This window comes from Oncorhynchus mykiss, chromosome 11 (assembly GCF_013265735.2).
Source record: "Oncorhynchus mykiss isolate Arlee chromosome 11, USDA_OmykA_1.1, whole genome shotgun sequence".
NCBI classification, from domain to species: domain Eukaryota; kingdom Metazoa; phylum Chordata; class Actinopteri; order Salmoniformes; family Salmonidae; genus Oncorhynchus; species Oncorhynchus mykiss.
The window spans coordinates 14,567,345-14,583,677 of NC_048575.1; the positions used below are offsets into that span (position 1 = coordinate 14,567,345).

A 16,333-nucleotide genomic window follows, 5' to 3' on the forward strand; every position below is an offset into this window, starting at 1 on the left:
TGTAGGGGGCTACTATAGAGAGCTGTTATAGATTCATACTGTGTAGGGGGCTACTATAGAGAGCTGTTATAGATTCATACTGTGTAGGGGGCTACTATAGAGAGCTGTTATAGATTCATACTGTGTAGGGGGCTACTATAGAGAGCTGTTATAGATTCATACTGTGTAGGGGGCTACTATAGAGAGCTGTTATAGATTCATACTGTGTAGGGGGCTGTTATAGATTCATACTGTGTAGGGGGCTACTATAGAGAGCTGTTATAGATTCATACTGTGTAGTGGGCTACTATAGAGAGCTGTTATAGATTCATACTGTGTAGGGGGCTGTTATAGATTCATACTGTGTAGGGGGCTACTATAGAGAGCTGTTATAGATTCATACTGTGTAGGGGGCTACTATAGAGAGCTGTTATAGATTCATACTGTGTAGTGGGCTACTATAGAGAGCTGTTATAGATTCATACTGTGTAGGGGATACTATAGAGAGCTGTTATAGATTCATACTGTGTAGTGGGCTACTATAGAGAGCTGTTATAGATTCATACTGTGTAGGGGGCTACTATAGAGAGCTGTTATAGATTCATACTGTGTAGTGGGCTGCTATAGAGAGCTGTTATAGATTCATACTGTGTAGTGGGCTACTATAGATAGCTGTTATAGATTCATACTGTGTAGGGGGCTACTATAGAGAGCTGTTATAGATTCATACTGTGTAGGGGGCTGTTATAGATTCATACTGTGTAGGGGGCTGCTATAGATTCATACTGTGTAGGGGGCTACTATAGAGAGCTGTTATAGATTCATACTGTGTAGTGGGCTACTATAGATAGCTGTTATAGATTCATACTGTGTAGTGGGCTGCTATAGATAGCTGTTATAGATTCATACTGTGTAGGGGGCTGCTATAGATTCATACTGTGTAGGGGGCTGTTATAGATTCATACTGTGTAGTGGGCTGCTATAGAGAGCTGGTATAGATTTATACTGTGTAGTGGGCTACTATAGATAGCTGTTATAGATTCATACTGTGTAGTGGGCTGCTATAGATAGATGTTATAGATTCATACTGTGCGGGGCGCTGTTATAGATTCATACTGTGTAGTGGGCTGCTATAGCTTGGCTGAATAACAAATATTATAACGTTTTCCATTGTATTCTGTTAGAAATGTTTATGATGTGTATATTTATAGCTTCATATCCAAATTTAAATAAAGAACATCTCCAGATTACTTTGGGCCTGTGGAGGAATCATATGAAGACATTTATAATTCAGACAACTGTCTCTCGATGTAATTCAACATCTCCTCATCAATACACATCAACATCAGTGACACATCAACCAGGAGAACATGCAGTATTTTAGACCAGAAATAGTGTCTCCTGTTCTGCACTGAAATATCCCAGTTTATATAAGCATGTGAGCTGCTCTGCCTCATACTTGTTTTGACAGCATGTCATTCATAAACACATGTTAGACAGACCTGATGTTAAGAGCCATGCTGAATATGTGTTCTAATGTCTCTGCCTGGAAAGCTGGGATTCCCAACCTGCCGTGTGTTGCTTCCTGATCTGACATCGGGAAGTGTTGCTGCTTGGCATTGGGGTGGAAATCCCTTAGGGAATCTTTGAGAGGGAATTGATATAATGACTTTGTGTACATTGTGTTAACACATTTCTCTGTGTGTGTGCGTGTGTGTGTGTGCGTGCATTTGGCTTTGTCTGTGTGTGTTTGGTTGTATGGGGCTACGCTGGGTTGGCCTGGGTCTGGCTGTGTGTGTCTGTGTGTGGGTCTGCCCGTCTTTACCCCTCCTCCCCTCTACCCCCTCCATAGCTCCAGGAGGCCAAGCAGATGGAAAGGGAGAGGCCCCGGCAGCACACCCAAGTCACCCAGGAACAGGAACCGGACTCACCCCAGCTCCAGCAGCACGTCTACCTCCCAGCCAAGGGCCCTCCCCGGGAGGCCAACGGCCCCACCACCCCCTCTACACCCACACCCACTTCCACCCCCACCACTCCTACCCCAACCCAGGGGGCCACGGAGGAGGAGCAGGGGGAACATGGGATGGTGTATGAGAGGCCAGACCCAGAGAACGGCTCTGAGTTCAGCACAGCAGAGAACCATCAGACAGAGGCGGCAGCAGCACAGTGTGAGTTTCACCTTAGGACGGACGGACGGACGGAAAAAAAATATATATATATATATACTGTCAAGGTGGTGTGTAAACAAAACTGCTTAAAAATTTGGCAAGATAAGAAGTTGAGGTATGGGGGAGACAAAATACTGATACCTACATATAAAAACATAGGAACTGTTCACATTGGAAATAACAATTTTTTCAGAATGGCACAAATTCCCCGATATCAGGGTACTCATGTCAACATGTTTGCTTTCAGAGCATATTTGATCCCAAATTATAAGGGGGAGAGATACCTCGGTGTCACAGACAGACAGACAGACAGACAGACAGACAGACAGACAGACAGACAGACAGACAGACAGACAGACAGACAGACAGACAGACAGACAGACAGACAGACAGACAGACAGACAGACAGACAGACAGACAGACAGACAGACAGACAGACAGACAGACAGACAGACAGACAGACAGACAGACAGACAGACAGACAGACAGACAGACAGACAGACAGACAGATAGATAGATAGATAGATAGATAGATAGATAGATAGATAGATGCAGTCATGTTCAAGGTCAAACAGACAAAGAATTTCCCTCTCGCTCAGTACTTTGCAGTGTGTTTGAGGAAAGACATTTCCAGGGGTATTGTGCTCGGCTAGTACCTTGGCTGCTTTAGACAGTAACAAAGCCTCAACCTTGACATTTTTGTGTACTCAATATTGACAGAATTCTGGGACAAGATATTTTGTCTGTGTTAAATAAGCATTTGATGAGACAGCTTTCTCTTTAGGTGGTAATGCACTCGGCGGTAATGCAGCCCATAACTGCTTTCATTAGTGACTGACAGAGAGAAGGCATAGAAAAGAGATTGAGAGTGAGAAAAAGACTCATCCAAAGATTCAATAATCATTTTGTTTCCAAATTACTCACTGCTTTCAACACAAACACACATCCACGCACAATGTATTCAGGGAAGATGTGGTAGCTGATACCAGTGACTACTGTTTATCTGGTCAACATTGACAATTACAGTATCAAAGGCTAATGCTCAGTCTCACTCAGAGAAAACACTTTCTTTACTCAATCTGTCAATTCACTGTTTCCCATCTTACATTTTTTAAGTGTATTCATTCGGGTTCTTTTAAATGGACTTTGACTAAACTTTTACTTGTGTTGTGTTCAAGGTGCTGCTCAGCGTGACCAAGAGACAGCAGTAGAGGAGGAGGAGCCTAACTATGAGGAGAAAGCCCAGGAGATCGTCCAGAGCATCCTACAGGAAGTCGTCAACACCATCGTTGGAGGTAACTCTATGCATCTGAAATCACATTTGTGTCTGCGGTCAGTTAAGTCAACAATGGACTTTTGTTGATACAAAATAATTTCAGAATGAGAAGTCTGGAGAGTTTAGGCATTACTGTGTGTTTACTTGTATGTCCTATCTAGAAAGAGAGAGAGCTGTGTGTCTCAGTGCTATTTTGACCCTTGCATACTAAACCACTCCAAAGGGTACTGCCTGAACCCTGCTCATCTGTGTTCAGATGCCAAGGAGCCTGCTAGCGAGACCAAGCAGCCCACAGAGATTATGGAACCCGCTGAGGTCATCACCAAGGTAACAGAGGTCACAGAGGTGGCGGAAGACGAGGGGGCGCTGGGCAGCGACAGCGAGAATGTCCATGCCAACGGAATCCCCGGCACGCCCATCTCTGCCAGCTTCACTCCGTCGCTGCCCGACGACAGGCTGTCTGTCTGCTCCAATGATACACAGGTGAGAGGGATTGACCTGACTGTCACCAGCGACACACTTTCCTCTACAAAGAGATTTTGTGCTAGCATGGGTGTCTGTTTTAACAGACAAATAAAACTGTTTAAATACCCAGTCTGAACATTTTTTTTTTATTACATTTAAAGGGTTTATCAATTTGTAAAAAGGAACATGGAAGTCATTAGTAACATGAGGAATTAAAGAGCTAAGGGTTATTCAATCCCTCTGCTGCTGCAGTCATAAAGGGAAAGGGGGATCTTCTGCATTTAATCCAACCGCTCTGAATGAGTGTCTGTCTTCTAGTCTGCTGGGGTTGATTCCAACATGATTCATAGATTATCTCCTCTCAGTTCCTGTTAATCAGAGTGTCTGTCTTCCAATCTGCTGGGGTTGATTCCAACATGATTCATAGATTATCTCCTCTCAGTTCCTGTTAATCAGAGTGTCTGTCTTCCAATCTGCTGGGGTTGATTCCAACATGATTCATAGATTATCTCCTCTCAGTTCCTGTTAATCAGAGTGTCTGTCTTCCAATCTGCTGGGGTTGATTCCATCATGATTCATAGATTATCTCCTCTCAATTCCTCTGAATCAGATTGTCTGTCTTCCAGTCTGCTGGGCTTGATTCCAACATGATTCATAGATGATCTCCTCTCAGTTCCTCTGAATCAGAGTGTCTGTCTTCCAGTCTGCTGGGGTTGATTCCAACATGATTCATAGATGATCTCCTCTCAGTTCCTCAGGTTATTATAGTGATATTTGAGCACTGTAATTATCTACACTCTAGAACCAAAAAGGGTTTTTCAGCTGTCCCCATAGGAGAACCCTTTGAAGAACAGTTTTTGGTTCCAGGTATATGTAGAACCCTTTCCACAATGTAGAACCCTTTCCACAGAGGGTTCTACCTGGAACCAAAAAGGGTTATACCTGGAACCAAAAAGTGATCTCCTATGGGGACAGCGAATAATCCTTTTTGGAACCCTTTTTTTCTAAGAGTGTACGATTTACAGTCTTACACGATCGAGGTTGAACAGATACATTAATTGGAAGCATTTATTTCACACTCTTTTTGTCAAATGGGGAATTCAATTTGGATGATAATTGACTCTTGATAATTGACTCTTGATTAAACTTTTTTGATGTAGACCATCTGTTTGTGTTTCTGCGTTAGGAGTCGGGGGCGACCACAGGCCCAGTACCAGGTGCTAAGTTCTCCCATATTCTCCAGAAGGATGCCTTCCTAGTGTTTAGATCGCTCTGCAAGCTGTCTATGAAGCCTCTGTCAGATGGACCGCCAGACCCAAAGTAAGTTGAGTTCCTGTATCAGGAATCTTATTATTGCTTGGTTTTAGAGAATTGATAGAGGATCAGTAGATGTATTACCCTAGTAAATAGGCTATTACGGGTTTATTTTTGGAGTGTGTTCCTTAGTTGAATCATGTCTTGTGGAGGGTAGCCAAGTTATTAGTTGGGAGTGTTGTGATGGTTGGTGTGTGTTTGGATGAAGCATCACTTAGGTGATTATTGGTTCTGTATCGCTTCCTGTGGTCCCTGTTTTTTCTCCCTCTGCAGAACAGGAAATTACAAGGGAAAAATATCTAATCAGATTTGATCTTTGATCCAATATAAGGGAGATTACATTTCGGTGTTCTTCTGTATGCATTTCCCAGCCCGTTACAGCCAAAGAAGCATCTGATTTGCTGGATCTGATAGCAGTTTTTACGTAACAGGATTTCCTGAATCTGGTTTCTGTATGGTAACTCAATTCTGACTGTCTGTCTCCCATCGCCATCATTCTCCCAATGGCCCATGTGGCCTAACACTCTATCCGCATTGGCTAGTGAGAGTTCTGGCCCAGTGTTCCTATAGTGTTGTCAGAGTTCTGTTTAAGATCACAAGAGAGATGTTTCGTCTTCTAGACAATGGTGGAATGGATCCCTGTTTATCACAGGCCTTTGTCAGGGGTGACAGGGAAGATGGCTGTGCCACCAGAGGAAGGGCTGTGCTCAGTGTCTGTAAGACAGAACGCCTTTTCACCCACAGAGAGATTTACTCCATGACTGGCTCTGGTGATACCCGGACGACACACAGGAGACCTGCTTTATAGCTGTGTAACTTACAACAGATGCTTTGAACATTACTTTTTAGGGATTACAAATCAGTATAGAATCTTGCTGTTGTAATTTGTTAATAAAAGATTCAAGTTTGGCATATTACCTTGTTTTTTTGTCACCTCAAATTGGCTTTAAGGAAGCACACCGACAGTCCTCAACAGTCAAATGCGGAAGTTATCAAACTCCAAGGCTGCATGGCATGTTCAGTTCAACCCACTGACTATGAACACCACACATATGATTTATGTTTTGCATGTATACATTTCAAAATGTTGAAAACATGCCCTGGGTAATTTGTCGTGTTGTTCATGGCTCAGGTATGTTTTGTTCCTTTGGATTTTCTATGGTTCAAATGGTTGATTTGTTATTGTACTGAAAATGTACCCTGCCTCCCTTTTCCGGGCCCAGCTGAAATGATAAAGTTGTCCGGTTTCCCCTGCGCTGCAGGCCCCTTGACTTTTTCCATTTTGTTACGTTACAGCCTTATTCTAAAATTGATTAAATCCTTTTTTTATTCATCAATCTGCACACAATACCCAATAATGACAAAGCAAAAACAGGTTTTTATACATTTTAGAAAATGTATTTTAAAAAAATAATTACTTAAATATCACATTCACATAAGTATTCAGACCCTTTACTCAGTACTTTGTTAATGCACCTTTGGTAGCGATTACAGCCTCACGTCTTCTTGGGTATGACGCTATAAGCTTGGCACCTGTATTTGGGTAGTTTCCCTCATTCTTGAAAAACATCCCACAGCACGATGCTGCCACCCAAGCTTCACTGTAGGGATGGTGCCAGTTTTCCGCCAGACGTGACACTTGGCATTCAGGCCAAAGAGTTCAATCTTGTTTTCATCAGACCAGAGAATCTTGTTTCTCATGGTCTGAGAGTCTTTAGGTGCCTTTTGGCAAACTCCAAGTGGGCTGTCATGTGCCTTTTACTGAGGAGTGGCTTCCGTCTGGACACTCTACCATAAATGCCTGGTTGGTGGAGTGGTGCAGAGTTGGTTATCCTTCTGGAAGGTTCTCCCATCTCTACAGAAGAACTCTGGAGCTCTGTCAGAGTGACCATCTGGTTCCCTGACTAAGGCCTTCTCCCCCGATTTCTCAGTTTGGCCGGGCGGCCGGCTCTAAGAAGAGTCTTGGTGTTTCCAAACTTCTTCCATTTAAGAATGATGGAGGACACTGTGTTCTTGGGGACCTTCAATGCTGCAGAAAAGTTTTAGTACCCTCCCCCAGATCTGTGCCTCGACACAATCCTGTCTTAGAGCTCTACGGACAATTCCTTTGATCTCATTGCTTGGTTTTTGCTCTGACATGCACTGTCAACTGTGGGACCCTATATAGACAGGTGTGATCCTTTCCAAATCATGTCCAATCAATTGAATTTACCACAAGGAGACTCCAATCAAGTTGTAGAAACATCTGAAAGATGATCAATGGAAACAGGATGCACATGAGCTCCATTTCAAGTCTCATAGCAAAGGGTCTGAATACTAATGTAAATAAGGTATTTATTTTTTTAAATTTGCAAACATTTCTAATAGCCTGTTTTCGCTTTGTCATTATGGGGTATTGTGATGACATGGGGTATTGTGATGTCATTATGGGGTATTGTGATGTCATTATGGGGTATTGTGTGTAGATTGAGAGGGAAATTTTTTATAACCCATTTTAGAATAGGGCTGTAAATTAACAAAATGTGGAAAAAGTCAAGCGGTCTGAATACTTTCCGAATGCACTATATTTCTGTATGCTACATTAATATCAGTCTGTCTGTAGAGGAGGGCTTGGGAGCATTACAGATAGGAAGCCAGTCACTGCAAATAAATACATATTTTGGGTTTCTACTCCTCCATCTAACAGCTGTTTAGAAATACGGGTCGGACTTATGGATAGGGGACAATATAATTATCTAACTATAATGATCTATTACGGAAATATGCCTTCTCTACGTTGTAACATATGGTGTTTGTATGTGCAGATCTATAATTGGAAATGTTATTGGAAAAAGAAAAACAGCTCCAGCTCATCTCACTAGGTCAGGCTCTTAGTATAGAGGTGGACATTAGGCGGACATCCCCAGATCCCCTGACTGCCACCAGACCATTAGGATTCTCTGTCAGTTGTGGGTCAACCAGGAAGTGCTGCTAATAACTGAATCAGATGGTGTCTCACAGAGCACCTGTTATTGATGCATTTCTGTCAGGGGTGGGCTGGCCATCTGGCATTTCGGCCTAAGGGCCTGAATAACTTGTTGTTTTTTGTTGTTGTGCAAAATTATAATTATCTGGCTAATAATGGGATCCTCAAGGGAAAATGGGCCAGTGTAGGGGCCTCAAGAAAAAAGAATTGGCCGGTGTGTTAGAAATGCCTGGGCCATTTTTGGTCCTAGTCCACCCCTGATCTCTGTCTTCATCCCACAATAATAAATACATTATCAGGGGTCACTTCATGTGCATATTAAGCTGATTGATGGCATATGGTATAAATCAAGGGAAAATTCAGCAGGCACAACGTTTTTGGAACGTTCGGATATAAATATGCTGGAACAAACATCTCTGACATTTATAATAAGGAGTCACATGGGCTCTATTCATGGCATTTCTATCTACAACGTTTGACAATGTTTGGCTACTGAACATATAAATAATTCTTATTCCTGTTGCACTTGAATGTTAGAAGTCTGAATCAATGCCTCTTTCGGTCTCCTGCCAGGTCCCACGAGCTGCGCTCCAAGGTGCTGTCCCTCCAGCTGCTGCTGTCCATCCTGCAGAACGCTGGGCCCGTCTTCAAGACCAACGAGATGTTCATCAACGCCATCAAGCAGTACCTGTGTGTGGCGCTGTCTAAGAACGGTGTCTCCTCCATCCCAGAGGTCTTCTCGCTCTCGCTTTCCATCTTCCTCACCCTCCTCTCCCACTTCAAGACCCACCTCAAGATGCAGATTGAGGTAGCTACCTACATTTAGGTTTTTCCTCTGTCGCAAAAGATTAAGCTGCGGATGTAGTTTTTTTGTTCCATTATGGGGGACTAACTGAGCTACCTGACCAGCTATTAGTCCAAATAGTATTTATTTTCCTCCCCAAAGTCACAAACCACTATTCCTCTTTCATATTGCTTCTAATATTCCTCCTTTCTTGTCCTACTTGAAAACCCATCAACATGCAGGCCGAGACACTGTTCTGTTCTGTCGCTGAATAGCTGTCCTATCCCCAAATGCCAATCTTTCCTGTTCCCTCTCCCAATGTTGTAAACCTCTCAGCTCTCAATACAGCAGGCACCTGACACAGGTGATTAATGGGAGATGAAGTTTATCAGAGGGGCACAGTAATGTAGTTCTGTCTCAGTGCGATTGAGTTTCAGTATTACCTGTTAGCTGTTGCTTCTGATTTGTAGTCCACTTCCACAGTGGTCTGGTTGTAATATTTCCTCATGCTGAAGTTGATGACTTAATCTACCCGCGACTGTTTGTGGCCATGAAGGAAATCATCGTATTTTCCGGAGACAGATGTTGTTGGTTGAGATGTTATGATTTCATAGTTGAGCGGTCAGCCTGCAGTGAGATGTATGTGTTTATGGCTTTGTTACACTGGATAGTTCTGTAAATGAAGATTTATGAAGCTTTTCTCATCTCGGCCTCTTTGTGTCCTCATCTTTAACTGTCACGGTTTGTTTTGCTGCGCAGGTGTTCTTCAAGGAGATTTTCCTGTACATTCTGGAGACGTCCACAAGCTCCTACGACCATAAATGGATGGTCATACAGACCCTCACCAGAATATGTGCAGGTGAGTGTGTGTGTGTGTGGTGTCAATTTGAAATGCTCTCTGTGGTACAGCGCATCAATGTCAATTACAAGTCAAGTACCAACTGTCCCTCATGTCTCCTCCCTCAGATGCCCAGGGTGTGGTGGATATCTATGTGAATTATGATTGTGACTTGAATGCTGCTAATATCTTTGAGAGGCTGGTGAATGACCTCTCGAAGATCGCACAGGGCCGGGCAGGCCACGAGCTTGGCACAACACCACTCCAAGTAAGACTGACCAATGGCTAAAGAAAAGTTTATTTCTTTGTGTATTTGGTACTTGTACAGTGGGGCAAAAAAGTATTTAGTCAGCCACCAATTGTGCAAGTTCTCCCACTTAAAAAGATGAGAGAGGCCTGTAATTTTCATCATAGGTACACTTCAACTATGACAGACAAAATGAGAAAAGAAATTCAGAAAAATGTAGGATTTTTAATGAATTTATTTGCAAATTATGGTGGAAAATAAGTATTTGGTCACCTACAAACAAGCAAGATTTCTGGCTCTCACAGACCTGTAACTTCTTCTTTAAGAGGCTCCTCTGTCCTCCACTCGTTACATGTATTAATGGCACCTGATTGAACTTGTTATCAGTATAAAAGACACCTGTCCACAACCTCAAACAGTCACACTCCAAACTCCACTATGGCCAAGACCAAAGAGCTGTCAAAGGACACCAGAAACAAAATTGTAGACCTGCACCAGGCTGGGAAGACTGAATCTGCAATAGGTAAGCAGCTTGGTTTGAAGAAATCAACTGTGGGAGCAAATATTAGGAAATGGAAGACATACAAGACCACTGATAATCTCCCTCAATCTGGGGCTCCACGCAAGATCTCACCCTGTGGGGTCAAAATGATCACAAGAACGGTGAGCAAAAATCCCAGAACCACACGGGGGGACCTAGTGAATGACCTGCAGAGAGCTGAGACCAAAGTAACAAAGCCTATCATCAGCAAGGGCATTGAAGATGAAACGTGGCTGGGTTTTTCAGCATGTGGCCTAGCCAGTCTCCAGCTCTCAACCCCATTGAAAATCTTTGGAGGGAGTTGAAAGTCCGTGTTGCCCAGCAACAGCCCCAAACATCACTGCTCTAGAGGAGATCTGCATGGAGGAATGGGCCATAATACCAGCAACAGTGTGTGAAAACCTTACAGAAAACGTTTGACCTCTGTCATTGCCAACAAAGGGTATATAACAAAGTATTGAGATAAACTTTTGTTATTGACCAAATACTTATTTTCCACCATAATTTGCAAATAAATTCATTAAAAATCCTACAATGTGATTTTCTGGATTTTTTTTCTCCCATTTTGTCTGTCATAGTTGAAGTGTACCTATGATGAAAATTACAGGCCTCTCTCATCTTTTTAAGTGGGAGAACTTGCACAATTGGTGGCTGACTAAATACTTTTGCCCCACTGTATATTGCTCTAAAGTTGATGTAACATTTCTCTGTTCCCACCAGGAGTTGACCCTGAGGAAGAAAGGCCTGGAGTGTCTGGTGTCCATCTTGAAGTGTATGGTAGAGTGGAGTAAAGACCAGTATGTCAACCCCAACTCCCAGACCAGCCTTGGTAAGAGACTGACCAAACTTCAGTTACCCTGAGGCTGTTGGGGACAGGTGTGCCACTGGGTTGGATTTAGATCCTGAGGAAAACTGTTTAGCCATTCTTCAAGTGCACCGTTCTGCCTGCTCCTTTGTGGAGGATCAAAGGGTTTGGATGCACAGTTGGAGTCCTCCACTATTTGGAGTGTATTTGATATATTCCACTTACATCACTCTGACTTCCCACATCCTAGAACTTCAATTCTCCATATCAGCAATGGTGGAACCCTAGAGTGTGTATTTACCATATTTATAGCCGCTGATGCATGGGGGCATATTGTGCTGAACCGGCTGATGAGGAAAAGCCATGGTGCGACAGACAGACCCTCTGTCAGTGCTCCTGGATAAGACCCCGGCTTGCTTCAGAATGAGCTGAGAGGAATCATTCCTGTTCGATCCTTTAACCAAGTAGGAAGGGAGGGCTCTAATGAAGGGAGGGAAAGAGAGCTTTAACGAAGGCAAGGAAGGAAGCAGGGAAGTGGAGGCTCTGAGAGGGGTGCCAGATATCCCCACATATCCCCCTCGAGAGGATCTCTACAAGGCTAGCCTCAGGCTACCTTCTGGCACTCAGAGAGCTAACTCTACCAGGTCACGGAAGGCAGCAGAACTAACAAACAGCATTACTGCTACAGGGGTTAGGGTTAGTCACCATGCCAAAGTCACCATACAGCTAGTGCCAACTCATTTAGTGACCATGCCGAAGTCACCATACAGCTCGTGCCAACTCATTTAGTGACCATGCCGAAGTCACCATACAGCTAGTGCCAACTCATTTAGTGACCATGCCAAAGTCACCATACAGCTAGTGCCAACTCATTTAGTGACCATGCCGAAGTCACCATACAGCTAGTGCCAACTCATTTAGTGACCATGCTGAAGTCACCATACAGCTAGTGCCAACTCATTTAGTGACCATGCCGAAGTCACCATACAGCTAGTGCCAACTCATTTAGTGACCATGCCGAAGTCACCATACAGCTAGTGCCAACTCATTTAGTGACCATGCCGAAGTCACCATACAGCTAGTGCCAACTCATTTAGTGACCATGCCGAAGTCACCATACAGCTCGTGCCAACTCATTTAGTGACCATGCCGAAGTCACCATACAGCTAGTGCCAACTCATTTAGTGACCATGCCGAAGTCACCATACAGCTAGTGCCAACTCATTTAGTGACCATGCTGAAGTCACCATACAGCTCGTGCCAACTCATTTAGTGACCATGCCGAAGTCACCATACAGCTCGTGCCAACTCATTTAGTGACCATGCCAAAGTCACCATACAGCTAGTGCCAACTCATTTAGTGACCATGCCGAAGTCACCATACAGCTAGTGCCAACTCATTTAGTGACCATGCCGAAGTCACCATACAGCTAGTGCCAACTCATTTAGTGACCATGCCGAAGTCACCATACAGCTAGTGCCAACTCATTTAGTGACCATGCCGAAGTAGACAGTTTCTCTTGGTCTCCTACGCTTTTAGGTTACTTCAAATAAAATGTTTTTCTGAGTCAGTGAAAGTGCATCCTAATTATGCAATTTTCCATGTAGATACTGTAGCTCAGCTAATGCATTGTGTTTCTGAAAACGTGTTTTTACATCATTACATAGATAATACCTCTCCACTTTCTCTTAATTTCGGTCTTTTCCTCTTTGTTCTCTGGTTGGCTCACTTCACAGGAAGAGCAGGTAATGGCAGAAAGGTGTGGAGTGTTTGGTAGACTGGTTGCTGTAGCAACAGTAGGGGTCATTGGGACCTAGATAGAGTGTTACGGTGGCTGTGACTAGTACTGTGAGTGTTATTTAGATGCCTTATCTACCTTTCATTTGCATAATCTCATGTTACTTGCTTTCAAACGCTGTAGGTTCTGGATAGATTTTGAGTTTTTTAAGCCAGCTCTGTGTACAATATGGGAAAAAACACCACTGGTTATACTGTACATTGTGATTAGAACTAGTAAACGTTGAAGAGAGTTTTGCTACCTTGGCTGTGCACCCTCCTCTCTCTAACCTGGCTGTGCCACCCACCTCCCTCTACCCTGGCTGTGCAACACTCCTCCTCCTCTACCCTGCCTGTGCCACCCTCCTCTCTCTTACCTGGCTGTGCCACCCACCTCCCTCTACCCTGGCTGTGCAACACTCCTCCTCCTCTACCCTGGCTGTGCCACCCACCTCCCTCTACCCTGGCTGTGCCACACTCCTCCTCCTCTACCCTGCCTGTGCCACCCACCTCCCTCTACCCTGGCTGTGCCACCCTCCTCCTCTACCCTGGCTGTGCCACCCTCCTCCCTCTAACCTGGCTGTGCCACCCACCTCCCTCTACCCTGGCTGTGCCACACTCCTCCTCCTCTACCTTGGCTGTGCCACCCTCCTCTCTCTAACCTGGCTGTGCCACCCACCTCCCTCTACCCTGGCTGTGCCACACTCCTCCTCCTCTACCCTGGCTGTGCCACCCACCTCCCTCTACCCTGGCTGTGCCACACTCCTCCTCCCTCTACCTTGGCTGTGCCACCCTCCTCTCTCTAACCTGGCTGTGCCACCTACCTCCCTCTACCCTGGCTGTGCCACACTCCTCCTCCTCTACCCTGGCTGTCCCACACTTCTCCTCCCTCTACCTTGGCTGTGCCACCCTCCTCTCTCTAACCTGGCTGTGCCACCCACCTCCCTCTACCCTGGCTGTGCCACACTCCTCCTCCTCTACCCTGGCTGTGCCACCCACCTCCCTCTACCCTGGCTGTGCCACACTCCTCCCTCTACCCTGGCTGTGCCACACTCCTCCTCCTCTACCCCGGCTGTGCCACCCACCTCCCTCTACCCTGGCTGTGCACCCTTCTCCCTCTACCCTGGCTGTGCCACCCACCTCCTCTGCTACCCTGGCTGTGCCACCCTCCTCCCTCTACCCTGGCTTTGCACCCTCCTCCCTCTACCCTGGCTGTGCACCCTCCTCCCTCTACCCTGGCTGTGCCACCCTCCTCCTTCTCTACCCTGGCTGTGCCACCCTCCTCCTTCTCTACCCTGGCTGTGCACCTTCCTCCTCTACCCTGGCTGTGCACCCTCCTCCCTCTACCCTGGTTGTGCCACCCTCCTCCTTCTCTACCCTGGCTGTGCCACCTTCCTCCTCTACCCTGGCTCTGCCACCCTCCTCCTCTACCATGTGCTCTGCTCTATGAAGTTGTTGAGTGGAGGAAGCACACTGCCAGCTCACATTACCCTGATGGTGTCCTGAATGTTTTAGAGAGTTTCCGATGGGTAATTAGATCCCTTACCAACGTACAATGTCTCTTACAGCCAGACAACCACCATGGACCTGATTCACCCACAGAACAGTAGCATCAGACCTGCCTGTTCTGCCCTGTTCTGTCCCCTCAGGCTACACACACAGAACTACCTCCATGTTACAACACTACCTCCATGTTACACAACACTACCTCCATGTTACACAACACTACCTCCATGTTACAACACTACCTCCATGTTACACAACACTACCTCCATGTTACACAACACTACCTCCATGTTACACAACACTACCTCCATGTTACAACACTACCTCCATGTTACAACACTACCTCCATGTTACAACACTACCTCCATGTTACACAACACTACCTCCATGTTACACAACACTACCTCCATGTTACAACACTACCTCCATGTTACAACACTACCTCCATGTTACAACACTACCTCCATGTTACACAACACTACCGCCATGTTACACAACACTACCTCCATGTTACACAACACTACCTCCATGTTACAACACTACCTCCATGTTACACAACACTATCTCCATGTTACACAACACTACCTCCATGTTACACAACACTACCTTCATGTTACACAACACTACCTCCATGTTACACAACACTACCTCCATGTTACACAACACTACCTCCATGTTACACAACACTACCTCCATGTTACACAACACTACCTCCATGTTACAACACTACCTCCATGTTACAACACTACCTCCATGTTACAACACTACCTCCATGTTACAACACTACCTCCATGTTACAACACTACCTCCATGTTACAACACTACCTCCATGTTACAACACTACCTCCATGTTACACAACACTACCTCCATGTTACACAACATTACCTCCATGTTACACAACACTACCTCCATGTTACACAACACTACCTCCATGTTACACAACACTACCTCCATGTTACACAACACTACCTCCATGTTACAACACTACCTCCATGTTACACAACACTACCTCCATGTTACAACACTACCTTCATGTTACACAACACTACCTCCATGTTACAACACTACCTCCATGTTACAACACTACCTCCATGTTACAACACTACCTCCATGTTACAACACTACCTCCATGTTACAACACTACCTCCATGTTACAACACTACCTCCATGTTACACAACACTACCTCCATGTTACAACACTACCTCCATGTTACAACACTACCTCCATGTTACACAACACTACCTCCATGTTACACAACACTACCTCCATGTTACATGCTACACAACACTACCTCCATGTTACACAACACTACCTCCATGTTACACAACACTACCTCCATGTTACACAACACTACCTCCATGTTACACAACACTACCTCTATGTTACATGCTACACAACACTACCTCCATGTTACACAACACTACCTCCATGTTACACAACACTACCTCCATGTTACACAACACTACCTCCATGTTACAACACTACCTCCATGTTACACAACACTACCTCCATGTTACACAACACTACCTCCATGTTACAACACTACCTCCATGTTACAACACTACCTCCATGTTACACAACACTACCTCCATGTTACACAACACTACCTCCATGTTACAACACTACCTCCATGTTACACAACACTACCTCCATGTTACACAACACT

General features: G+C 44.8%; 1 protein-coding gene across 4 annotated transcripts in view; it reads left to right on the top strand.

Moving 5' to 3' along the window:
- Window positions 1-16,333, top strand: part of LOC110535318 (brefeldin A-inhibited guanine nucleotide-exchange protein 1) — a 96,640-nt gene that overhangs the window by 51,409 nt on the left and 28,898 nt on the right. For 3 of the 4 annotated variants that reach the window (XM_036934957.1, XM_036934958.1, XM_036934960.1), the window contains 8 exons: window positions 1,832-2,147; window positions 3,326-3,442; window positions 3,647-3,906; window positions 5,075-5,208; window positions 8,741-8,975; window positions 9,711-9,810; window positions 9,918-10,057; window positions 11,298-11,406. In XM_036934957.1, coding sequence (XP_036790852.1) covers window positions 1,832-2,147; window positions 3,326-3,442; window positions 3,647-3,906; window positions 5,075-5,208; window positions 8,741-8,975; window positions 9,711-9,810; window positions 9,918-10,057; window positions 11,298-11,406 — 1,411 coding nt within the window. The remainder of the gene's footprint in view (window positions 1-1,831; window positions 2,148-3,325; window positions 3,443-3,646; window positions 3,907-5,074; window positions 5,209-8,740; window positions 8,976-9,710; window positions 9,811-9,917; window positions 10,058-11,297; window positions 11,407-16,333) is intronic. The other variant, XM_036934959.1, reaches the window with a different exon arrangement.